This window comes from Glycine max, chromosome 5, assembly GCF_000004515.6.
Source record: "Glycine max cultivar Williams 82 chromosome 5, Glycine_max_v4.0, whole genome shotgun sequence".
NCBI lineage: Eukaryota > Viridiplantae > Streptophyta > Magnoliopsida > Fabales > Fabaceae > Glycine > Glycine max.
The window spans coordinates 14,687,882-14,714,548 of NC_038241.2; the positions used below are offsets into that span (position 1 = coordinate 14,687,882).

Below are 26,667 nucleotides of genomic sequence, written 5' to 3' on the forward strand. Positions count from 1 at the left end.
ATTCCTATTCAGATTTAGGAAAGTCTCACATCACAATGGATTAAAAAGATAATTAAATCCAAATACCGTGACTTTTGTCTTTCTCACGCAACCAAACGTTGTCTTGAACCAACCCATTTTGTATCCTTTTCCATAGACTACAGTGGGCAGTGTCTGTTTCTGCTGGCGGTGCTTTCTTTCCGTCTCTGGGCTTCACAACAATGAAAGGCTTCCAATCCGATTTATCCTCCGCCGTTCGCCTCAACATTGGTAATCCCTCTTTTCCCTTTCCCTCACAACACGACGCCGTTTCCCCCTCTCTAATTCCCTTAATTTTCTTTCTGAAATTTAATTCTCAGGAGGCAAGAAATTTTGCACCACCACCGATACTCTCACTCAGCGCGAACCCGATTCAATGCTTGCCGCTATGTTCAGTGGCCGCCACACGCTGTGCCAAGATCCTGACAAGGCAATTTCAAATTATTATTGTTGTTATTATTAAGTTAAATTTTGTTTTAGGTTCTCAAGATTTGGTTCAGATTGATTTTAGTCCCTACAATTTTTATAATCGGTGATTTTGATCATCGTATCGGAATGCGGTGGATTTTGTCCCTCGTCAGGTTAAAATGTAGAGACTAAAATCAAATTTGACTAAATCTTAAACACCTAAAACACATTTTACCCTCACTGTTTAAAATTTAAATAAAATTCTATGTGTTTGTCTTATTATGTATCTAGTTTTAGTGATTGATTTGTTGTGAACACATTTTACCCTCACTGTTGTGGTGCAGGGGTATGTGTTTGTTGATAGGGATGGTAAACACTTTCGGCACATTCTCAATTGGTTAAGGGATGGTGTGGTGCCTACTCTCGAGGAGTCTCAGTACTCAGAGCTGTTGAGGGAGGCTGAGTACTATCAGCTACTTGTAAGCTGAAATTTACTATTTTTAAAGATATGTGGATATAAATTGCGGTTGTGGTTGGGACGCAGAGGCCTTAGAAACTGTAATATTGTGTCTGCAATTGTTGTTGCTGGCTGTAATTTAAAACCATGTTAGGAGTCCTTCTGTTTAGTACTGGAATTGTCGGAGGTTGTTTGGGCCTAGTTAATAGCTACACATGAGTATTTGCTTTTGTCATAAGAATCAAGAATGTTGACTTGGCTTTGTGATGATGCCATGTACTACCATTGGGTCCTTAATGAAAGTTTTTCTATTTAATTATTATTTTCCATTGTGGGTAGGTTAATGCATCTATTTGACAGTTACTCATATTTCATGGTTATAAAGACAATGTAGTAAAAATTGATTGGGCTGTTTATTTAGAATCTTGTAAGTTTTTGGCTGTTAGTTTTATCAGCCAGAAAGCTGTTTTTTCTTTATCGATTTTCCAGAACATAATTTTTTTAAATACAAGGTTCACATTCATTGTGGTTTTTGTTTGAAGAACTGCAATCTATGATGGAAACTTTCCCCATCTTAACTCAAAAACAAGGTCCTTTGTTGTATCATAAGTAAATAAATGCATTCTACCACTTGCTATCGTTGCTTATGTGTATATGCCATGATGTTAAACTTGAAGTTTTCTTATTACCGTCTGCCTAGATTTCTTCCAATTACTTTACCTAATGGAGAGAAACTGAAACTTCAGTCCTTATTGAAAACATAAAACCTTTGATAACTTGCTGAACCTCAGGGGCTTATTGATGGAATCCATTCTGTCCTTAATAAGAAGAATGAAGACGATGAGTTCCATACAGAGTTGACACGAACAGATATCATCAAGTGTATACAATCTGAGAAAGTAAGGTTTCGAGGGGTTAATCTTTCCGGCCTTGACCTCTCTAAACTGGTATTTTCTTTGGCCCAAAATATTTTGAACAGTATCTTAGTTTTACTTATAATGTGATTTCAGGATAATATGTCTGCTAACATGATCCCCTGGCATAGTCATGATATCTTGATTTATGGATTTTCAGGATTTATCTTATGTTGATTTCAGCTATGCTTGTCTTAAAAACGTGTTTTTTTCACGAGCAAACCTTCAATGTGCAAAGTTTCGAGTAAGTATGGTTCTGACCAGACTCAATACTTGGGATATTGATTTGGCAAGTTGAGCAGTCCTATTTGGACTATGCAAATTAGATCTGAAATAATAATCTTGGGCTAAATTTAGTCAGGCTATTCTTGGGTTTAGGCTTTCATTTGCTAGAGAACAATAAAATCCCACTTTCTTGACCAGACCAAAAATATTCATTTTTTAACTTAACAATATATATGATGTAACTGATTTATGGTACAGCATTTAGCAAAAACTTGTTTTGCTATTATAATCACAACATTTTTTTCTTGATTACTTTATAAAATTCGTGACACTACATGCTTATCTTGTTTTAGTTAGTTAGAAAAATGTATATTTGGCTATTTTAACCACATCACCATATAGGTTTAATTTTAATTTAAAATTTATCCTGTACCTATTTAATTTAATAGGATGTTGATGCCGAGGGCTCCATCTTTCACAATGCAACTTTGCGTGAGTAAGTCACTCAGAAAATTCTATTATTCAGTTGCATACATAATTTCTGGCCTCTAAATTATTTCCTCTTGCCTAGGGAAGATGTGAATTTACTGCGGCAAATCTTCGTGGTGCTTTATTGGCTGGTGCATGCCTTCAGAGTGCAAATCTACAAGGTCTAGAAATGTTTTATGTTTATATGCTTTATTTGTTTTTAACAATTCTCATGTTTGGAATCAATACGTGTATTGTTTCTACATGTTTGCTTGTCATTTCTACTACTGTCATTTACCCACAACATTACCCATACACACAACCACCAAGCCTTGTCGCACTATATGGAGTTGGCTACATTGATCAATGTATTGGGCTATATCAAAACACCACAATTTCAGTAGAACTGTATAAATCAAGGTTAATCTATGATGCACAAATATGATACATGTATAGGATAGAATACGTATCTAGTATGGTAATACGATTATTTTAAAAATATATAGGATACAATACGTTTAACATACATATCTAGATATGTATACAAATTCATAAAACATAAATATATAATCACTAAATTACTTTATAGTGAAATTTTCTTAGGTCCTTGTTACCCTGTTTAATCTTTTCATTTGATTCACTTTTTCACTAGAGCCTCCATTTGGTCTTTTCTAATTACCTAGCCACCTTAATCAATTTTCCTATCATTTCCTTTATAACTTTTTCCCTGATATTTTTATTCATTAATGTTATATTTTTCTATACGTTTGTCCACTCATCCACCTCAACATTTTCCTCAGCTATGCCTTTTTTTTTTAGCAAATTGCAGTAACACCTGCTGAGTTTTCTCCTAATTATGCATACACTCCTTCCGTTTGAAACCATTTCTTTGGCACCCTTGATGCAACGGTGTTAAGTTACAGTTTGTGTTTAAAATTGAAACCCCAAAATACTCCTCAGTTAAGTAATCAGTCCCTTGTGCTTTAGCACACTCCCTTGGAAAGCTCCATCGTGCCAGATGAACATGGCAGTGCAACCACGCCATCGGGGGAAATTTTAACGATGAGGATGCCTCCCTCGTTGGCTTCCATTAACAGAATTCTTACTGAGTGTAACTGAAGATATTTAGATAGAGAAAACAATATTGGCCACTGAACTTTTTGTTACAACTTGATATATATAGGCTTAGATAGTTAGTTATGACAGCTGTGAACAGATGTCAATAACTAACCTACTAACTAACTCAGTAGAGTAAACTAACTCCTAACTAACACACTTAACCGAGAGTGCAGTTGAATACTGCAACTCACTGTACAGTACTCTAATACCCCCCCTCAAACTCAAGGTGGATGAGACTTTGAGGAAGTCTCAATCACATTGAGTTTGGCTCTTATAAACATGAATCTGCTTGGAGAGAGTGGCTTGGTGAGAGCATCTGCCCAACTGATCAAGAGCAGGAATATGATGAACAAAACTAGCTGCTTGGTCAGAACTTTCCCCCTAACAAAGAATACATCAATTTCCATATGGTTGGTTCATACATGAAGGATAGGATTATGAGCTATAGCAACTGCACTTTGATTATCACAGAAGAGAAAGTGAAGGTAACCTTCCGGTGCCACGTCCACACACATCACTTTGACGTTGTTTTCTCTTGCAAAATCCTTGACTTTAGCCATCCTCTCCAGAGTGTAGAAGGGGTTGGCGGTGGTGACGGTGGCGCCGAGGAATGTGAAGATGAATTGGGGGCAGTTCTAGAGGAGGAGTGATCCAGAACAGAAATTAAAGGTTTCTTCTTACACCCTTCTGCTTCTACTCCTAGAGACACTGAACCCTGCTTGCTCCCTCCCTTCCCCACAACGTCTCCTAGAGCCTTAAGTCCTTCTTCTTCTGCTGCTCCTTTTGAATTGTTTTATTATTTGCTTTCAGATTTTGTGCAAGATTCTAATATATAATTTGTTTTAATTACTGCCTTTCATGACAGCAGTGTTGTTAAATAGTGGCCATGGCGGATTTTTCGCCAACAGCCATAAGAATTTGTTAAGGGAGGCCTGCCATATGGTGGAATTTCGGCCTTCCGCCATCCGCCATTGATAACACTTATCAAGAGAATGGAATAATCTTGGTTCCATTGTATGTGCAAATTATGCTGTGATTCCTTAATCTACTTCCTTTCTCATTTGTTTGCAAACAAGTTCATTTAATATGTGAGAAAATTAAAAAGTTGAATTCAAAAATGTGAATTGATTAATTAAAATTGAAGAGTGAAGAGAATGAGATTGTGAGGTGGGAAAATAGGGATGTGAACAAAATGCACAGTGACGGTGCATTTTTGCTTTAATTGTAGATATGGATCAGTTGGATGCGTGTATTTCGGGTAAGGATGTCAGAATCAAAGGAATCGAAACAGCCAAGTTTTCAGCAAAATTAATGAAGGAGAAGGGGGCATTTTGGAGATAAAGAAATTTAAAAAAACCACATGCGAATCATGTGAGCATAAAATCTAACGGAGCTAATGCTGTTTAGAGGGGAGGGGGTACCACTGTAACCAAAATGAAAAAGATAGGGTGTTTTCTGTAGGGTGAAAAAAGGAGGGGGTGCATGTGTAATTAAGAAAAAATTCAGGGGGTGTCACTATAATTTGCTCATTTTTTTGTTGGCATTTCTTTGCCCAGCATTCACTAATCACTATCATGTATCATAGAGCATCATTTGTCTTCTAGCTGTCTAGTAAAATTTTACTTCAATTATTTTAACCTCTGCCATGACAAATTTATTTGAAGCTTTTCATTTCATCGACCAAACATGAATCCTATACATGCCATATCCAAGATATAAGCTAATTTGTGGTATGATGTAATTCCCTATTTTCATGTCTAAAATATCGCTAACTCTCTTCTTACATAACTTGATTCTTTATACTCCATCCTACCCCTACTAAAAGCCCTTTGATTCTGAAACTACTCTCCACAACTCAAGTTTAAAATTTATTCTTCGAAACATCAAGTCTGAGGATATCATAATCCACAAAAAGCACGCATTATGGCAATAACACATTTTCACAAAAGCTCTAAAACTTAAAGGGAACTGATTCTTTATGAAGAAAATGCAAACAATATATGAGCTAATAGGAGGAGCTTCTCCTTCTTTAAGCTAGCTGGCTTTTACACATTTTAATATTGTTCCAAAATTACCCTCAGCTATTTGTTTTAATTCCAAAGCTGTAGCCACGGGTCACTTTTGCCCTAAAACCACAAAGCATCCTCCTCTGATGACCCACTTCCACTCAAACCTGTGCTTTAACAACCTCCAAATTGCCCCCACTATTAGAAGCCACAATGAACTAGGCCCTCTTGAACTGCCAACATCAGCCTCCATCTACCATCTCATCTCCTCTCTGCCATTACACTATCATCAATCTTGTACCCTTTACTGCCCCCATGCCCAAAAAAGTTTCACTATCAGTTGATACAGCCTTGTTCTCCATGTGTGGACATCATTATCAACCACCATTGGCAATCTATTATTCCACTACCAAATTGCTTTTGGCAGACTTGCGAGTCACTGTCCCTGCTTCAGACAAATACCTTTGCCATCTGCAGTCCCTGTCTCAGCCTTTGATAGCCAGTTAGTCAGAATGTATTCTAGAAGGAATAGGAAGATAGCTGACCCAACTGATTCACAAATCAATTAATTAGGAAGTTTAGATATTGCAGAGGAAGTTTTTGGAAACTAATTGTGGAGTGTTGAGACTCTTGAATTCTCAGTAAACCAATGCATAACAGTAGTTCTCTCTCTACATGTGTGCAAATTTTTTTTTCTCTTGATGCAAGTTCTACTATGCATAGCAGACTAACTCCTATCTACGTAACCAACCCATGTCACTGCCTTGTGAGTCAGTTGAGTCTGTTATCTTCTTATTCCCTCTAGAATACAATTTAGTAATGGGGACCTTATTCTTAACAAAGGACCTGACACCCATAGCCATTGCTGGAGCTAGCTGCCATGCCCTGCCAAGAACCAGGACTACCATCGTCTAAGCCAAACCCCAAGGTCCCCTGTTCCCATTACAGAGCTGTATTAACAAATAACAATAAGAAGCAGCCATATTGGTTGCTTTATGTGAAGAAAAGAAAATTGGAAATTGCCAAGAAACTTTTAACTTTATTTTTAAAGTAATTATTTTTAGCTTAAACCTTAAAGTAACTTTTAAGATAAAAAAGAGAGAGAGAGAGAGAGACCGGCCAAATACCACCTAATCATGTCCAAAATAAGCTAAAAGTTATGTAATATGTACTCAGTTAATCCTTCGTGCAAACCTATTTCTATAAAGAATCTTTTGTAACACTTCAGTGTAATTGCCCAAATGAATATATATATATATATATATATATATATATATATATATATATATATATATATATAGCGGAGGATCCAACGGACAGAAAGGAAGTAAGAATGCATTATGTATGAACAGTAATTATGAAAACAATTATGAGTGCAGTAGAATAAATGAAATTAAAAAAGTAAAACATTAAAGAAATAAAAGCGGCGGCAGAGCCGCACAGGATCAGTCAGGAGGGAGAAGGGATATGAAAAGAAACTTTGCGTTTATTCAAATCGAAAGAAGAGCTTACAAAGATTTTTTCTATGCAGAGCGTCTCTCTCTCTCTAAAACTTGAAAAAATTGACTATCTAAAAGAGCTCACATCATGGTCGATGACTCCTTTTATAACCGAAAATTTCACTATTTGCTTCAGTACCGGTTACTTGACCGGAACTATTACAACAATAAAACATTCAATTGGTTATATGACCGGTAAAACAATTAACATTTTAATCATCATTCAAGGAAATACCAAAACAATCATCTTCGTTCTGGTAGAAATGGTCTTCTTCTTCCTCTGACGAACTTGTTTCTTCCTTCTTTGAGGAAGAGCCTTCTTCTTCTTGCTGTAACATTTGGAGAACTTCTTTAAGATTCTTGGCCAAGCTTTCTTTAGATCTTGAGTCGGCTAAGAACGCCACAAGTTGGGACTTCTGGTTAAGAAATATAGAAGTCTCTAGATCGGCTGCTTTGAGAAGTTCTGGATGAGATTGGAACCAAAGCCTGACTTGTTTTGGGTCAACTTTGGATGAATGAAACCGTGTCCACCATTTTACGAAGGCATGCCGTGGTAGTGATGGAAATTAGTTTGTTCTTTCAGTTTTACTGTAACGATATTGCCATGAAAAATTCATGATAGAGCAAAACTGGAGAAATATTTAAGATCTCCTAGAATTCGTGATTCCTGAGAATTGTATTGTTTTTTGAATTGAGCAAAGTCCCGTTGAATTTGCTCTGGGAAGATCTCTGGTTTTGGGCCAAAGAAATCCCACCATTGAAAAAACCAGTTTGGAAAGTTATAGACTGTGTTAGTCTTGAAATATATCAGCCATGAGTGCTTGAAGCGGGTGTTTTGGTGCCAAAATACCTTGGTTCAAGCATCAACATAATCCCAGTAGGTATAACCTACAAGATCAAATGGTACTGAAAATTTCTTGCCTTTGTATAGGTCTGGACCAAAATGTCTTGGTTGAAGAACTTTTAAGATATGGATTGTTGAGTGAGTGTTCAACAATTGGTCCTTTGGATCCTTGAAGTGCTTGATAGACACTGAATTTGAGTCTACCAATATAAGTTCATAAAAAATTCTTGTTTTATTGATGGCGGTTGGTTTGAAATGAAATCTTGACGAGAAAGTCTTGGTTGTCGCCTTGAATAGGTTTTTATCCCAGAATTCAGGTTCCATCTGCAAAACAGTTGATAATTTGTTCTTATAAATATAACTGTTAGTTTGTTTGGTGGACGGTGTTTGGGTTTGGGCTAAGGTTTGTTTTCCTTTGGAATTGATAACCGTTTTGGAAATTTTTTGCATCTTGAATGGTGTTATGTAAGTTTGTTTCAGAATCATCGTCGGATTCTGAGGCAATGTCTGTCGAAGTCTTTTTGGTATTTTGGAACTTTGGTCAGACTCATTTCTTGGAGGGCCTGAAGTGTTTGAATTGACCAAGCATGGTCGGCCGATGTCTGTTTGGCGGTTGTCGGTTTGGGGGATCCTTGAGTGGATGACTCAGGTTTGATAGAGATGATTTGGGTCGATGACCCCTCAGTTTTTATTGGGTGGATGACCCAGCCTGAGTTGGTAACCCAGAAGATGATGATGAATTTTTCTTGATGGTTGGCTCTGGTAGAGCCAACTTGAAAACCTTTGCCTGAACTTCTGCCTCCCCTCAAGGAGGTCCCTGCTGCCTTAGGCGGCATTACTGTTTTTCTGTAAGAATTCACGGGTAAGGTAGTCAGGTAGAGAGTTTGAGGTGCTTTTGATATATTCTATATCAAAATCAAAGACACTTAAAATTGCTTGCCATCTTGCAAAAATTTGTTTTGAGACAAGATTTTTGATATCTTTTTGTAAAATATCTTTGACTGATTTACAATCAATCTGGATTAAAATTTTTTGATTTAACAAATCTGATTGAAATTTGAAAATGCACAAAACAATTGCTAAAACTTCTTTTTTAACAGTTGAATATTTTAGTTGTGCATAATTCCAATGCTTTGATGTGTATGCTATGACATATTCTCTTGGTCATGGGCTCTTTGTATGAGGATACCACCATAACCTATGTCGGATGCATCAGTTTCAATAATTTTGAATGCATGTGGGATAGGGAGATTCAAACATTTTATGGATTGAACTTTGAGTTTGATATCTTTGACAGTTTGAGTATGGAGGTCAGTCCAAGAAGACGAATTTTCTTCAGCCTATCATGCAATGGTTTGACTATGTTGTTTAAATATGGGACAAACTCTCCTACATAATTTAGACAACCAAGGAATCGTTGTAACTGGGTCTTGTCTAAAATTTGATTGGGGAATTTGCTGGCAAATTCTATTGACCTGTCTTTTTGAATGATTGTGCCTTGATATATATTGTGACCAAGGAACCTAATTCGGGTTTGAAAAAGATTGATTTTTGATTTGGAAACTGTCAGACCATTTTGTTTGATGATATGAATGAAGGTCTGTAGATGTTTGAAATGTTGATCAATGTTTTGGGAGAAGATTAAAACATCATCTATGTAGACAATGACGAACTTTGAATAAGGATTAAAAATGTCATTCATGATTTTTTGAAATTCTGAAGGGGCGCTCTTCAAACCGAATGACATTACATTCTGCTCGTATTGCTCGAAAGGTACAGTGAAGACTGTTTTGTATCTATCTGATTCTTGGATCTGAATTTGCCAAAATCCAGATTTCATGTCAAATTTGGAAAATATTTTTGCAGAGTTCAATCTGTTGAGTAAGTCCTTTTTATTTAGAATAGGATACCTAATCCATTGGAGGGCTTGGTTCAGAGGTTTTGTAGTTTATAACTTAACGAGGCGTATCCCGTTCAAGCTCGACTTGTTTGTTAACATAAAAAGCTGCACAAGACCATGAGCTTTTGCTCTTTATGATCAGGCCTTTGTCAAGCAAATCCTTGATTTTCTTTTGACAGTATTGAAGAAGTTCTTCATTCATTTGAATCAGTCTAGCTTTTGTGGGAATTTGTTTTTCCTTGAAGTCTTTCTCATTCAAGAGATCGACAATATGTTTTTTTCTATTCCAGAACGCATGTGGCAAATCGGAACAAATAGTTGATTCGATATGTTGTAACAAGGATTGGATTCTTTTTTATTTGGGGTTTTTCTAGCTGTATTTGAATGTTTTTAAAGGATACTTCTTCTTTTAAGAAGTTGATTTGGTTGATCTTACTCTCTATGAAATTTATGTTTTTGGAGATTGGTTTAGTGGAAAAATTGAATATAATTTTTCTTCCTAAATGGGTTGTAGTTATTCCCTCCTTGGATATCTGAAGGAGAAAAAGTGCTCTAATAAAGAGAGTACTTAAGATTACTTCGTTCTTAAGGTTTTTTACCAAAAGAAAATTTGTGTTAATCCTAAGGCTTTGGTTTTCAATTATAGCACTTGATGACTTGTAATTAATTTTTAATTTTGAGTCATTTGCTGTGCTTAATTTCTCTTAAGTTTTTTCAAAGAATTTGGTAGGAATTAATCCTTCCAAGATACAATTTGAATCAGCCCCTGTATCAAATAGGGCCATAGTATTTAAGACGAAATCATTAATAATGATCTTCATGTTTATGTAGAATTTATGGATTTTAATCTTGTTGATTAACCCCATGAACATTTCATATTCTAGATTTTCAGTTTCATTTTCTACATCCTTTTCGGTACTCTCAGAGTCACTATTTTCTTCAAGTTGGGAAATGATGATTTGATGAATTTTCTGTTGTTGACAAAGTTTTTTAACTTCTCTTTTTAAATTATTAATCTCTGTTTGGAGATCCTGAATTGTTGTTGGTTTTGCTGAAGTATTTTCTAATCTTTTGACTATGTTAATAAAGTCAAATTTGTTATTTATAATGAAATCTTTTTGTCTGGGTTTGGTTTCCAGAGTTTTCCTTAATTTTTCCAGAAAAAATTTCTTTTCCTGGGGATCCGGTATGGAGTTGATTGCCTCAAACAAGAGATCCTGTTCTCTTGTTAGAGTATTGATTTGTCCTTCTTCGTCGTCCGTAGATGATGGACGATCATCCTATTGTATTATGTTAAGGTTTTCGTCAAAGAGTATGGAGGATGAAGTTTCTGTTTCTTCCTCCGAAGTTTCTATGAGCAAATTATTAATTTGCTCTTCAATGGCTGGTTCTAGGTTAAGATTTCTTAATTTTCTCTTTAACCTACAATATTTGCTAATGTGACTTTATTTTCCACAGTTGTAACATGTTATTTTGGATTTTAATTTTGGTTTAGGAGTTTCCATTTCTTTACTGGTGGAGGGTTTGTGCGAGTATCTCCTTCTTGAAAATCTCTTTTTGTGGACAGTTTTATTCTCATGGGATTCTTTCCTAAAATTTTGTTTTTTCTTTTGTTTTGGACAAGCTGGTAGTCCAAATTGTTCACAGAAAGATCTTAGATCTCTCTTTGTTTGGGCTTTTTCTTTGGCTAATTGCCTTTGAATTGTCATCTTGACAGATTTTTAGGGTCACTTTCTGGACATAAGAAATTAATTGATCGTAACTTAAACTCTCATATGGAATGTCTCCATTAACAGACTGGCTGCGGATTTTGTTTCTAACCTTATCTCCTAATGATCTTGGAAGACCAGTTATAAATTTTTCTTTCCAAAAAGGTTGCTGACTATCTTCTTTAGTGTAAACTCTAGTTAGGAAGGTATCTCTATACCACCTAAAATCTGTTAAAGTTCTACACTTAAAATTGGATAATAATTCTACAGACCTATCTTTCCAGAGTGACGGGTCTCCAATAAAATGTTGGGCTATTGTAAAAATGAGGGTATTTACAGCATCAGGAATCTCTTTATTATCATCATGAGTAATGACTTTTCCATTGAGATCCGTTTTGACTATGTTGTAAATTTTTGACTTTTCATCATTAGTGAGATAACTATCCCACCATCCTTTCAATTGTCCGGAAAATCCTGCTATTAGGATGTCAATAATGGTTTCTTCTGAACACTCATGGAATGTTTGGTAGGCTGTGGCTACTATGGTCATGTGTTGGAGTGTATTCATGATATTGTACTCCGTTTGGGCATCTATATTCCACTCATAAATGTTATTTGCACTAAAACTTTTGAAATTACTTTCACCTCTTTCTTCTAATAGAAGGTCAGGGGTAGTTAGTTGTTGATAATATAATTTGGAGGGTGTTTTTCAGTGTTTAGAATTTATTGGATTGATGTCCTTCTCTGATACTGATCCTATCTCAGTTGTGTTTTCTGAGTTTTGGTCACTATCTTCATTAATAACATTAATTAATTTGGAGGTACTTCTTGTTACCATTTTTGATGTTCCTTTCGAAGGTTAGGGAGTTACGGGGATGACTCTAAGTAAACTATCAAGCTTGTTTAATAATTCACCATTGTTGTCACCTACTCCTATAAGGGACTTGTTCTTCCTTAGTTCCCTAATCTTTTGTTTAGCTCTGTCACTAATTTTGAAAGGTTTGAATAAAGGTTTTTCTATGGGGATATTTGACTGAGATTCTTCAAAAGATTTTTGTGTAGGAAGTGTCTTGGTTTTGATAGACTCCTAAAATTTGCAAATATTTATTGGTATAATTAGCCTGTTCCATGAGGCTTTTGATGTCTTTAGAAGTTATCTCTTCGTTAACATCTTTTGTCTTAAATGGACTAGCCATGACAGGTTTATTATTACTGTCTTTGACCTTTGGTAGTTGATATTGTGTTGTGGGAGGTAATTCCGATTGGATTAACTCACCATCTTTGATTTACCAATTGGTAATTACATTTGTTGTTGGATCACCTATGATATCTTGTTTCCACGGGTAATTTATATCCTCTTTAATGGTATAAGCATGAAACCAATCAAAGAAAAAAACATTAATTTTGACTCTTTCGACAAATTCATAGAACTTGTCTTGGATTTGTTTTTTGTTTGAACCCTTAAAATGTTGAAAAAACCATCTCCTTTGAGGTTCATTCTCCGGAGAATAATAGTCTTTTATAAGGATTTTCTTATCAATGCTAAAGTTGTTAGATAACATCATAAGGTTCATGCATAGAGGGGTAAGTTGGAGATTGAATTGACTTTTGGTCGTCCTCTTGTTCTTGGTTGTATGTTGTTCTAGGTATACTAGAAGTAGTATCTAAACCTTGGAGGTTTACAGTAGGGAACTGGTTGTGTGACTTAGATCTGGTTAATCCTACTGGAATTGAACGGGTTCTCACCGAGAAAGACCTTCTTGTTGACTCATATTCAGACCTAGAGGCTTCTATCCTTGATGAGAAAGAATTTCTTCTATTAAAGGTTATTTCTACCTTACCAGAATTATCTGTTTTAATTTGTTCTATGGTTGGAGTGGGTTGGGGAACAGATAGTGTGGCCTTATCCATGATCCATTTTTCGGGAAGAGTTACCTCATCCCATTTTATTGTTCTCGGGAGAGAAACAGTGTCCTTTGTCATATCAGTGATAAACAAAGTTGTCTCTGCTCTTTGTGGTTTTAATAGGACTCTTGACGCACAACTGTTCATGACTTTGTACTGAATCCTATAGATTAAGCCTACCGGAATTGATTATTCTTTCATGTCAAGGCCATGAAAGTGGATATTTAAGAACAGAGAGTCAAGAATGTTTCTGTCCATCAGACTCACTGTTTTGTTTGGATAACAATTGAAGTATACCGGATCTTGTCCTAGGCTTGTTTCTACCGTTCCTATCAAGGAATCTTCAAATTTGTTATGCCTAATGTCTCTAAGGTACATTAATACTGCTGCATCTATGCCCATATCAATTAAGGGGTTGATGGCTATTTGTACACATTCTATGTGTAGATATTTGTATTTACGACTATGTTCATAAATAGAATTTTTTTAAAGTAAATGAAATTCTTTCCCTATATCTTGTCCTAGAGGAATGTTATTTTTTACAGTTTTTGATTATGTAATCAAAATTATTTTTATCTTTAATTGTCTCAGGAACATACAATGTGTTCCTGAGGGTTTTCTGGAATATTCCAGTCATCCATGTTTTGGTTTATATCTTCGAATCGGACCTCCTCATCGAAGAGATTGTCTTTAGGGGTGACCTCGTGGGCCTGGTTTTCTTGTTTGTTGAGCAAATTGGTGTTTCTTGGGGAATTTATTGAGGATGAAATTGAAGACGAGTTAGATCTAAAAGAAATACGGGAGAAAGAACGTAAAAGACGCAACATAATTAATTCATCCTTGTTACAACATATCGAATAAACTATTTGTTTTGATTTGCTACATGCGTTCTGGAATAGAAAAAAACATATTGTCGATCTCCCATATGAGAAAGACTTCAAGGAAAAACAAATTCTCATAAAAGCTAGACCGATTCAAATGAATGAAGAACTCCTTCAATATTGTCAAAAGGGAAATCAAGGATTTGCTTGACAAAGGCCTTATCAGAAAGAGTAAAAGCCCATGGTCTTGTGCAGCTTTCTATGTTAACAAACAAGCCGAGCTTGAACGGGTTGACTGTAAATCAGCCAAAGATATTTTACAAAAAGATGTCAAAAACCTTGCCTCAAAACGAATTTTTGAAAGATGACAAACAATTTTAAGTCTCTTTGATTTTGATATAGAATATATCAAGGGCACCTCAAACTTTCTACCTGACTACCTTACCCGTAATTCTTATAGAAAAATGGTAATGTCGCCTAAGGCAGCAGGGACCTCCCTGAGGGGAGGCAGAAGTTCAAGCAAAGGTTTCAAGTTGGCTGTACTAGAGTCAACCATCAAGAAAAATTCATCATCATCTTCTGGGTCACCAACCCAGGTTGGGTCATCCACCCAGAAAATCAAAGTTGAGGGGTCATCGACCCAAATCATCTCTATCAAACCTGAGTCATCCACTCAAGGATCCCCCAAACTGACAACCGCCAAACAGACATCGGCCGACTATGCTTGGTCAATTCAAACACTTCAGGCCCTCCAAGAAATGGGTCTGACCAAAGTTTCAAAATTAACCAAAAAGACTTGGACAAACATTGCCTCAAAATCCAACGATGATTTTGAAACAAACCTACAGAACACCATTTAAGATGCAAAAATTTCCAAAACGGTTATCAATTTTAAAGGAAAACAAACCTTAGCCCAAACCCAAACACCATCCACGAAACAGACTAACAGTTATATTTATAAGAACAAATTTTCAACTGTTTTACACATGAAACTTGAATTCTGGGATAAAAACCCATTCAAGGCGACAGCCAAGGCTTTCCCGTTAGGATTTCATTTCAAATCAACTGCCATCAATAAAACAACAACTTTTTATGAACTTATATTGGTAGACTCAAATTCAGTGTCTATCAAGCACTTCAAGGATCCAAAGGACCAATCGTTCAACGCTCACTCAACGATCCAAATCTTAAAAGTTCTTCAACCAAGACATTTTGGCCCAGACCTAAACAAAGACAAAAATTTTCAATACCATTTGATCTTGTAGGTTATACCTACTGGGATTATGTTGATGCTTGGACCAAGACATTTTGGCACCAAAACACCCGTAGCAAGCACTCATGGCTGATATATTTCAAGACTAACACAGTCTATAATTTTCCAAACTGGTTTTTTCAATGCTGGGATTTCTTTGGCCCAATACCAGAGATCTTTCCAGAGCAGGTTCAATGGGGCTTTGCTCAATTCAAAAAACAATTCAATTATCAGGAATCACGAATTCCAACAGATCTTAAATATTTCTCCAGTTTTGCTCTGTCATGGATTTTTTTATGACAATATCGTTACAGTAAAACTGAAAGAACAAACCAATTTTCATCACTACAGAGGCATGCCTTCGTGAAATGGTGTTTTCAATCTCATCCAGAACTTCTCAAAGTAGTCAATCCAGAGACTTTTATATTTCTCAACCAGAAGTCCCAACTTGCGGCGTTCTTAGCCGGCTCAAGATCTAAAGCAAGCTTGGCCAAGAATCTTAAAGAAGTTCTCCAAATGTTACAGCAAGAAGAAGAAGGCTATTCCTCAAAGAAGGAAGAAACAAGTTCGTCATAGGAAGAAGCAGCCCTTTCTACCAGAACGAAGGTGATTGTTTTGGTATTTCCCTGAATGATGATTAAAATGTTAATTGTTTTACCGGTCATATAACCGGTTGAATGTTTTATTGTTGTAATAGTTCCGGTCAAGTAACCGGTACTGTAGCAAATAGTGAAATTTTTGGTTATAAAAGGAGTCTTCGACCATGATGTGAGACACCCTTTCAGATAGCCAATTTTTTCAGGTTTTAGAGAGGCGCTCTGCATAGAAAAAATCTTTGTAAACTCTTCTTTCGATTTGAATAAACACAAAGTTTCTTTTCATATCCCTTCTCTCTCCTGACCGATCCTGTGCGGCTCTGCCGCCGCTTCTATTTTTTGATCGGCAAAGATAATAATTGTATATTAATAAGTACCAGAGGTACTAAAAAGATACAAGATGTATATCAGAACTGGGTCCAAGTCATACATAAAGATTGACTTGATCCAAGTCTGAAAACAAGATTAAACTGTTACACATATGTATTCTATTTTGTGATCCTTAGCTTCTTAGAAACCCATCCCTGATATTGGTAGACAATTGATTGTAGTGAAAGTCGAAATCCTTCTCCAGATGTCTGAGCCACAACCATAGTAAGAACACTGCGTCGTCCATCAGTTTGTTGGGATTGAAGATAACATTGGAGAAGATAATATCATTTCTGTGCCTCCAAATTGACCAAGTCAATGCTAGCTACCACCATTTCCATCTGGTAGCCATCATTTTCTCCGAACCGCCATAAATGTGATGGAGAAAATGTTGTCTTGGGTGAAGCGGAAAGGCGCCCACCAAACTCACCCAAGACATCGATTCCCACCAGACTGGGAGTATCTTGTCACAATGGAAAAATAGGTGACCTGCACTCTCCTCCGTAGATATGCAAAAAGGACAAAGAAAATCATCTAACTCAAGTTGCCTTCTCCGCAGATTTACCTTGGTTGGTAACCTGTCTTTGAGTAACCTCCATGCGAATGTAGCAACTTTTGATGGCACCTTAAGCTTCCATAACTCCTCAAAAACTCCATCCTGTATCTCCTCTACTACGTTCTCCCTCATCACATTATAGGCACTTCTAACTGAGTATTGACCATTCGAATCTGTCAACCACACCCACTGATCTGTATGTTGCAGCTGAATTCTATAGCTCTCTACATCTTTTAGAAATGAGATCGCCATATCTAATTCATTATCAAACAATGGTCTCCTCCATCTGAACTCCCATTCCCACCCTGATTCTTTGAAAGCTCCCATGTGATGTATGAACTGATTTTGCTGGGAAGAAATAGTATACAGCCTAAGATACTTCTCTATTAACTTACCCACTCCACCCATCCAGTTGTCCTCCCAAAATTTAAACTTGTCCCCACAACCAACCTTCCATAATGTTGAATTTTCCAGTATCTGACCATATTGCGGATGTTGAGCTACCATCTTCAAATCCCTTCACCATATTGATTCACTATTGATTCTAGGTGCATCATTCAGATTCCTCCAACCCCCGTACTTTGATTCAAGTACCTTGGCCCACAACTCTCCTTGATGTTGAAATAAATTCCATTTCCATTTCCACAGCAGTGATAAATTGAAAGAATTAATATCTTTGACTCCCAAGCCACCATCTTCTTTTCGCATGCAGACCGATTCCCATTTGATCCATGCTATTTTGTTTTGATCATGGCCACCTCCCCATAGAAAATTCCTTTGTAACCTTACCAGCTTATCCACCACTTTTTTAGGTACCCTGAAAAAAGAAAGAAAATAAATAGGAATGGATGTTAGCATTGACTTTATGAGAGTCACTCTCCCCCCGAAAGATAAGTGTTTTTGCTTCCATTTCGCTAATTTTCTCTCACACTTGCTAATAATAGGGTCCCAAGTCTGACTTCTTCTTGGATTTGCTCCAATGGGAACGCCGAGGTATGTGAAAGGAAAGGACATCAAGCTACAATTGAGGTAATTGGCTGCAACGATTTTCCACTGATCCGGAACCCCGAAAGCACCAAAACTACTTGTAGCAAAATTAATTTTGAGGCCCGATACAAGCTCAAAAGCCCTCAATATTGCTTTAATTGCTCTAACATTTTCCATTGTTGCCTCCCCAAAGAAGATCGTGTCGTCCGCATGGATACTAACTTCCACCCTATTTATGCCAACTAGAAATCCCTTATAAATCCTCTTCTCTAAAGCTTGTGACATGAGGCCATTAAGTGCCTCTGCCACAATGTTATAAAGAAGAGGTGATAGAGGGTCTCCTTGCCTTAGTCCTTTCTGAGGTAGGAACTCAGCTGAGGGACTACCATTCACCAAAAATGAAACAGATGCTGATTTTAGACACCCCTCAATCCATTGAATTCATTTGCTGCAAAAGCCCATCCTACCCATCATATAAGTGAGAAACTCCCAAGACACAAAATCATATGCCTTTTCATAATCAACCTTGAAGACAATGCAAGGCTTTTGGCATCTTTTGGCCTCTTCAACTACCTCATTTGTAGTCACCACGCTGTGTAGCATATGTCTTCCTTCTATAAATGCTGATTGCCTCTCATGAATAATAAAAGGCATGACCTTCTTCAATCTATTGGCCAATATTTTAGCCACTATCTTGTATGTGCATCCTATCAATGATATAGGTTTGAAGTCATTCAACACTTGCGGATCCACTAGTTTAGGGATTAAAGCTATGAAAGATGCATTGGATCCCTTTGGAAAGATTCCGTTGGCATAAAATTCATCCAGAAACCGAAAAAAATCAGGTTTAATCACATGCTTGAATTGCTTGATAAATTTGAAATTAAGTCCATCAAGTCCCGGGCTTTTATCACTCCCACAATTCCACACTGCCCTTTTAACCTCCTTCTCTTGAAAATGCTCCACCAACATGTCCTTATGATGGCTTCCAATGGTCTGAAATCGTATACCATCCAATCTAGGTTTGTCATAATCAGATTCTTGGAAATGCTGCAAAAAGAACCTCCTGACTTCCTCCTTAACTGGTGCCGGCTCTTCGATCCATGACCCATCAATCAGCACTCCTTTCAGGCAATTATTTCTGCGACTTGCATTGATCATAAGATGAAAAAATCTAGAATTACAATCCCCTTCTTTAATCCACTTAGCTCTCGCCTTCTGTCTCAGCAGTGACTCATGAGCCTGGGCTGCTTCCCATAAGTCTTGCTGCAATTTCTTTCTAGCAAGCACCTGTTGATCAGTTAGTTGTCTGTCATCTGATTCCTCTTCCATCTTGTTTAATTCTTCCTCAATCCTCTTATACTTCCTGAGAGTATCTCCAAACTGATCTTTGTTCCACACCTTGATCTTGTCTTTGAGGGATTTAATTTTTTCTTTTAGCACAAAGCCTCCCCATCCTCTCTATTGGTTAGATGTCCAACTCTCATGCACAATTTTCTTGAAAGAGTTGTCAGATAACTAGCAATCAAGGATTCTGAAAGGTTTTGGGCCCCAGTCAGCATATTTGGATCTAAGCAATAATGGGCAATGGCCCAAGAAGTTCATATCCAGTGTGTATTGATATGTGCTCGGGCATTTGGAAAGCCACTCTGGGGATACCAGAAATCTATCCAATTTACTCCTGGCTGTTCCATTTGGCCTGACCCATGTGAACTTTCTCCCAACCCATGGCGCTTCTTCCACCTCCAAATCTGCAATCCATTAATTAAACTCCCTAGAATTGCTTACATCCATCCCCCTGTTATAAGCTCTGACTCTCTCTGCGGGGCCATAATGTTATTGAAGTCCCCCAATATGCACCACAATTCCCCAATATTCTGACTTTTCAATTGCTTGATATTATCCCATAGTACTCTTTTGCTTTGAATATCACACAGTGAATAAATGTTGATAATGTTAAGTGTTTGTGCCTCCTGCTGCCACTTCCCCACCAACATAATAAAGCCAGCTCCAGTAATCTTCCTTTCCAACTTGAATGATTTATCACTCCAAATACACAGAATACCACCTGAGGAATTAACTGAAGGCTGAGCTTCCCACCTAACATCAGAATCTCCTCATAAAGCTTGACACATGGCTCTTTCAATGACTTCCTTTTTTGTTTCTTGTATACACAACATGTCTACATTGTGTTTATTGACCAACCTTCTAACTGCTGGCCACTTGACCCCCCTCCCTAACCCTCTAACATTATGAGATAATGTTCATGGGGTCCTTTTCTTGCTTCCCAATCTGGCAGCCTCTTTGATGTCTCTATCTTCCATGTCAATTATTATTTGCTGCAATTTATTCCTCTGAACGTTCCCTCCTGTAACCCCTAATTCTTTTGTCATCTCCCATAATTTCTCTGCCTCTTGCATCTTGTTGTTGACCAGAAGTGCTTCCTCAAGTGCTGATTGTTGTGATGAGAGGTAATGGTCCTTTTGTTCACGGACCCTTTGTGGCCTATGTTCACTCCCCTGCATATTGGGTGGTGTTGGTGTTACTTGTTGGCCCATAGCATCTTCCGGAAAGGTAGCATTTTGCTTTCTGCACCTACGTTTTCTGTAAAACAGTCTGTAATAGTTATTTTGGCCCACCTTGCTTGATGATGGGCTGCTAGTATCTTCAGCTTCTTGGTCACGTGGCTTTTCTGAACATAAAGCACCCTTCCCCACCACCCCAACAGTCCTCTCTGCCTCCCACTTTCCTTTCTCATGCATATTCTCTCTCCTTCCATCCGAGGTACAAGTCCCCAAAGTCTGCTTATCCTTTCAAATCCCCAAAGTCTGCTTATCCTTTCTTTGGTGCACGGTCCCTTGGTTGGTGTCTGTTGTGTCGCGATGCAAACCTGCAATTTCGTGTTTGGTAGCATTGGTGCTGTCAGTGCTGACTTTTCCTTGGTCTGGCACGCAAACCCAGCGGTCAGCGTGTTTGTCCGCTGGGTCGAGGTGGTCGTCGTGTCCAGCAGATCTCGGCGCCTGGTTGTGGGCTTCGTCTCCCGACGCTCGGTGGTTTTCCGCCATTTCCGACGGACTGGTTTGGTTGGCGTTTGTCGCCTGGTTTTGGCCTGCGATTCCCGGCGGTCTGTGGATGGCCGTCGTTTCCGTCGGGATGGTGACGTTGTCGTTTGTCTCCTCCTGACCCTTCATCTCGGCGTGCCTCTCGTGAGCGTTCTACGTCGTTGCCACCATTGACCACCTCGGTGAAGCAACATCACTCTCTTCAGAGTGAATTTCTTCTGATGAACTATAATCCCTGTTGCACCAGTACTTGCATGTCTTTGATGAGATGCCGCTTTCCTCCATTATGTGCACCTGAAATATCTCTCCTTGAATGTGTACATTAATAGTGTGCTGGATTAACGGCCTCCACGGTGTCTTTAGTAAGATCCTTGCCATATCTAGCTTCCTTAGTTCCTCCACGTCATCATCGACTGCCACCAAGTCCCCGATACCAGCCACCACCTTCTTCATTTGCTGCATGTCCCAAGCTATTAAGGGTATACCCCAACAATGCACCCATGTCAACCGATGACCAGGTCGCATCCCTGGATGCCATTTATCCAAGGTGTGGAACATCGTAGCCCCACCTTCATTTTCATCATCCATCAGTTGCCTTGCTTTGTCGTCAGTGAGACCCAGGAGCAATATCATGTCATCTCCGATGTATTTCGGTGATATGTTATCATCGAACTCCCAGAGGATGTCGTCTTCTATGCTGTCAAACCTGGACAAGTTTTTTAATCTCCCCACTCATGCTTCTTTTAACCATTTTTGTCCTGTCAAAGGGATGTCCAGGTACACCGATGATTGTGACCTGTTGCCTGTGTTGCCTTCCTTGTTTACTGAATACCCCTGTTCTGCTTGTAGGTTATTTCTTCTAACAACATCAGCATACGAGCCTCGCTTCATATCCATTGATACTCCTTGCTTCATTCGCAGGTATGCATCTCTATTTTCCTCCTCCCCTTGATTGATATATGATCGCCCCTCTACACCTTGCTGTGATTTTCCGTCTCTAACTCTTCCGAATTTTGGAAGGTTAACATACATCTTTAGCCCACCAAAGATGATGTTGTCCAGCTTCCTCTCTAACTGGCGTTTGTCCTCCACCCCTTTGAATCTGACAAAGCCATACTTCCTGCCATTCCTGTTTCTTTTCTTGTAGATGAAAATCTCCCTTACATCGCCCGCTTTTTTGAAATGCTGCCATAAATCTTCTTCAGCTGTATCATCAGGGAACCGGGTGAAGTAGAAAGACTTTACATCCTTATGGTCTCTCCAATTCTCTCGCATGTAACTTTGTTGATATCCTTTCCTGTTTCCGGTGATACTCATACATGGACCCTCTCTCTGTCTCGCTCTGGTACTCTCTACTGCACTCATAACTGTTTTTCATAATTACTGTTAATACATACTGCATTCATATATATATATATATATATATATATATATATATATATCTGTTTCTACTTTCTATAACACACAAGTTCACTTTGTTATTTTGTATTTAGTTTGAGGATATTAGAATTCAGGGGAGAGAAAAAACATGTTTGCTATTAGATTCTGAAAATTCGATTCCTTCAATACAGAGAAACATTGATACAGAGAATTTTTATATGCAAGGTGGCTTGCTGAGCTAGCTGTCCTATATTAACTAACTTCCAAAATGTCTTACAGTTATACTAACTGTGCTGCTATCAGATGACAGACAGATCAGCAACAGCTGTTCTGTCTTGAACTATGAGCTTAGGAGACTACAATCTACTGGTACTCTAATAGAGGACATATAACTTCCTTAGCAAAATTACATGATTGACACAACAGACATGCCTTGTTAATTTTGTAAGAATGACAGAATGGACTTTCCCCCCCATTCAATATGAATTAGAATAGTTTGAATAAGCATTATGCTTGGTGGTTTGGAAAATAACATTTGGGATGTGACATTAAATAACTTAAGAAAAAGATAAGATTAAATATTAATAATAATGTGACAAAGTATGCAACTAATTCATACTAAAATAAATAAAATAGAGGGTTAAATATTTAATGTTACAACATAAACTATTTCTCATAAATCTAAAATATAATAGTCTGCATTCATATTCATATTATTTGTGTATTGTTAACAAATAGTAAATAAATCCAGTGTTCTAACCAAGCCCAATTTTGATGTTACGGTCTTTTCAGGCTTCAGCATAATATTTAAATTTGGTTTGCAAAATCCATGTTATTTTCTTGGTTACACTGAAATGTAATGAGAAGTGCATCATGCATTTGTTTGTGTTGATATATTAAACAGTATACTTGGGAATGAAGTTAGTTTGTTTGAAACTGCTATTCTGCAGATGCTTGCTTAGTAGACTCTAGCTTCTGTGGAGCAGATCTGCGTACTGCACATCTACAGGTTCACAACTTGAATCTCTAACTTGTCTAATTAATTATTTGAATTTGTTTATGTCATCCATTTTGTTCTTTCTCTAAAGCTTTTATATTTTGTGCCAGTATTTGTTACTTATCTGTGAGGTTCATCAGAGTATAACCTTTTTTTAAATGACAAACATATTCCTGTACAAGCTTTCTTTTTTCATTTTATCTAGAAGAGGAACAAGTGCAATGGCCTCAATATTGTCTCTTCAATTTAAGTTATGTTAAAATCAAGAAATAATAAATAAGTCACTTAAATTTATATTTGTCTCTTTTTGCCCCATTCAGCCTTGTCAAAGTTTGAAATGAAATGTCTCATGGTGGTTGATTAGAGATTTAAATTAATATGATTAGGTCAATAAAATTGATGTATATCATTATGAAAATGCATCATATTTGTAGAACTTTTGGATTGGAATCATGTATATGATGTATGATAGTTAATTTAGAGAAGGCAGCTTTATGACTTTTGAGCTTTTAATTCAATAATTTTTTTTATAAATCGAGCAAGTGATGAATTGAGCATTTTAATTATGGTGAAATCTGTTGTGCATATTTTTTTATTGGCGAAGAGGAATTTCATTTCATAAGGTACAAGACGTACCTCCCATATAAAACCACCAATATTACATAATACCATGACCCTCAAAAAGCTATTACCCCAGTTATACTATGCTATGACAACCATTAAACAGCAACAAACAAAAGCAAAACAGTTTCCCATACCAGTTCCCAAGTTAGATTACTCTACGTTATGTGTAAGCCTATACACTCTCACTCCATCAGTTTATATCCCCCTCATCTGAAAGACAATTCTGCACAAAATTACTACCCAGCATATTACTCTTTTTAATTGCTTAATGTATAGTGGCAAATGAAAGTTTTCTTTATAATGGATAATTTTGATTTTTAGAGACGGGTTGTATCTTGATACAAGCAGCTTTAATGTTGTCTTGTGTAAATGTCTGTGTGATTGATTAATTATTGTCTCATAACTTAACAGAATGCAGATCTTACCAATGCCAATCTAGAGGGAGCCGTCCTAGAAGGAGCTAATTTGAAGGTAAAATACCCTGGATCTATATGGGCACATACAATAGGGTCAAAGAAGTTTTACACAAGACAAAATAGATACCAAAAAAGGGGCAGATGATATCTGCATTATTTTCTCAAAAAGGAGAGTATCGCCTTACCAATGCCAATCTAGAGAGTATTGCCTTATTTTATGAAGAATATTTGTACCATATCTTCTACCTTTTAGTATACACTTCATACATACTCCTCCATAGACTCCTCAGTCCTCACTGATGTTGTCTACTATGTAATGTATTGGATAACATGAGTATGTACAACCTGAAGTTTTGGGAAATTATGCTATGCATCATGCATTTATTGTTGCTCAACATGTGCGTGTATATTATTGAGTAAATTATTGAGCTTCTTTAGTGCAATGATGAGGTTGCTGACTTGTGATATGGTATCACGGATTCTTACTTATGATAGAAACACTCTTCATTCACAGATGCAAGGCAGTATACCTACTAGACCCCACAATGATAGGAGTCTCGTGCATTGGACCGCCATTTTTATGAGGACCTTTCTTTAGGTTTAATTATTAAATTACAGAAATTCTTCCCTTATGTTTGATATCACATTGACCTCTTCTAACAAAACATTAGGGAAGGTTATTATGCCAAGGGAGGTATTTGTAATTTTGTAAACAGAGAGACTATATGTTATGTTAAGATAGGTGGTTAAATTTAGAAATAAAAGGCTATCATTTTATTAAACATTAGGATGTGTCAGTTTAATTTACTAATGATTTTCAATTCATTTTTCTTTGATCAAATAAGTTTATGGCTGTGTAAAATGTTGTTATCCTATTTTGGCTTAGTTTGAAATCAATTCCCTATTTCTCAGGGTGCAAAACTGAACAAAGCAAACCTGAAGGGTGCAAACCTTCAACGAGCTTATCTTTGTCGTGTCAATCTTCGAGATACAGTATGTTAATTAGCTGCGTTTTCTTGTACTTTTAAATATCTTCGCTATTTATGATATTGTAGATTAGCAAGTCAATACTTTCCATTTAACTAATTCCACCTGTTTTGGTCCTGAAATTGCTATTTTGAAAATTCTACTGTCCATTGATATAAATGGGAGTGGGGAATGTTTGTGGTGCATTTGGTTGTGCTGCTGCTGCCAATAATTGGTGGATGCTTGTGCAGTTTGAAACAATTAATTTTAAAAATGTAGTTGGAATGGAACTGAACTGAACACAGCATTTCAGTTCAAGCCGGCTTGCTGCTATGTATTAAAGTGTGTTCCACAGACTAACTATTTTTGTTGATCAGTAGATACATGTGGCTGAACTAGATTATAACCCTTTGAAACAGGGAAGTCATTCTGTATTGTTCGAAGTACAATAAACTTAATCACACAGCACGGAGAACTTCTATATAATTTGTTGTTTCCTACATAAAATTATTAGGTGGAGCCAAAATAACATACACTTTTGGCAAATGAATATCTTGTTAGATAGGTTTGAGACTTCGACATTTTCAAGTTCCCTTTATTTTAATTGCACGTTTTGTTTATTTATGTTTTAAAAATGGGTTTTGATTGGAGAACAAATTCATACTCTGGGATTTGTTGTCTTCCTGTGGCTTGAGCGGGTGGAAAATAATGGCTAGTTTATTTTTCTGTTTAAGTATGATAAAGCTAACACATTTTCTCTGTTCCTTTTGATCTTACTCAGGAATTGGAAGGTGCGAGGCTCGATGGTGCAAATTTGCACGGAGCAATTAGATAATGTTTGTGCTGACAATGAAAAAATTGGGAAGTTGCAATATGCTTATAGAATGTCAATACCAGATGAGTGGTGAACTTGAGAAGTTGAACGTCGAAAGCTATCTTGTGTTTGAGAGTAATTATTAGTGCTGCTCGTGAAGTTGCTCAATTGGGCGTTGATATTGTGGTTATGCCTGCTGATGATATTCTCCAACATGCTGTTGATATTGAGAAAAGCCGTTTAGGCTGTTCTTGCTCATATTTTGTATTCATTGTGGTTTGTTGCTTTTCTAATGTATCCAGCGATTGAAAATTGGAATATTACTATTTATATTATATGAATCTTCTTGTGTACA

General features: G+C 37.1%; 1 protein-coding gene across 2 annotated transcripts; it reads left to right on the plus strand.

Moving 5' to 3' along the window:
- LOC100806501 (FH protein interacting protein FIP2) lies at positions 1–26,667 on the plus strand. Of its 2 annotated transcripts, XM_003524539.5 has the most exons (11): positions 14–249; positions 339–448; positions 771–905; positions 1,675–1,830; positions 1,958–2,041; positions 2,472–2,518; positions 2,599–2,672; positions 23,446–23,504; positions 24,528–24,587; positions 25,445–25,525; positions 26,280–26,667. In XM_003524539.5, the coding sequence occupies exons 1-11, from the start codon at positions 201–203 to the stop codon at positions 26,331–26,333; spliced, it is 909 nt and encodes a 302-aa protein (XP_003524587.1). In that variant the 5' UTR covers positions 14–200; the 3' UTR covers positions 26,334–26,667. The 2 variants fall into 2 exon arrangements, with proteins under 2 accessions (XP_014631049.1, XP_003524587.1); XM_014775563.3 differs by lacking the exons at positions 25,445–25,525; positions 26,280–26,667 and adding an exon at positions 25,047–25,402 and having other exon boundaries at positions 1–249.

What these genes read in the sequence shown, in the direction of transcription:
- LOC100806501 (XM_003524539.5), top strand. Translation starts at nt 201, where the DNA reads ATGAAAGGCTTCCAATCCGATTTATCCTCCGCCGTTCGCCTCAACATT. An exon ending in CTGAGTACTATCAGCTACTT is followed by an intron (nt 906 to 1,674) that starts GTAAGCTGAAAT and finishes GCTGAACCTCAG; the next exon opens with GGGCTTATTGATGGAATCCA. An exon ending in TCAGAGTGCAAATCTACAAG is followed by an intron (nt 2,673 to 23,445) that starts GTCTAGAAATGT and finishes GCTATTCTGCAG; the next exon opens with ATGCTTGCTTAGTAGACTCT.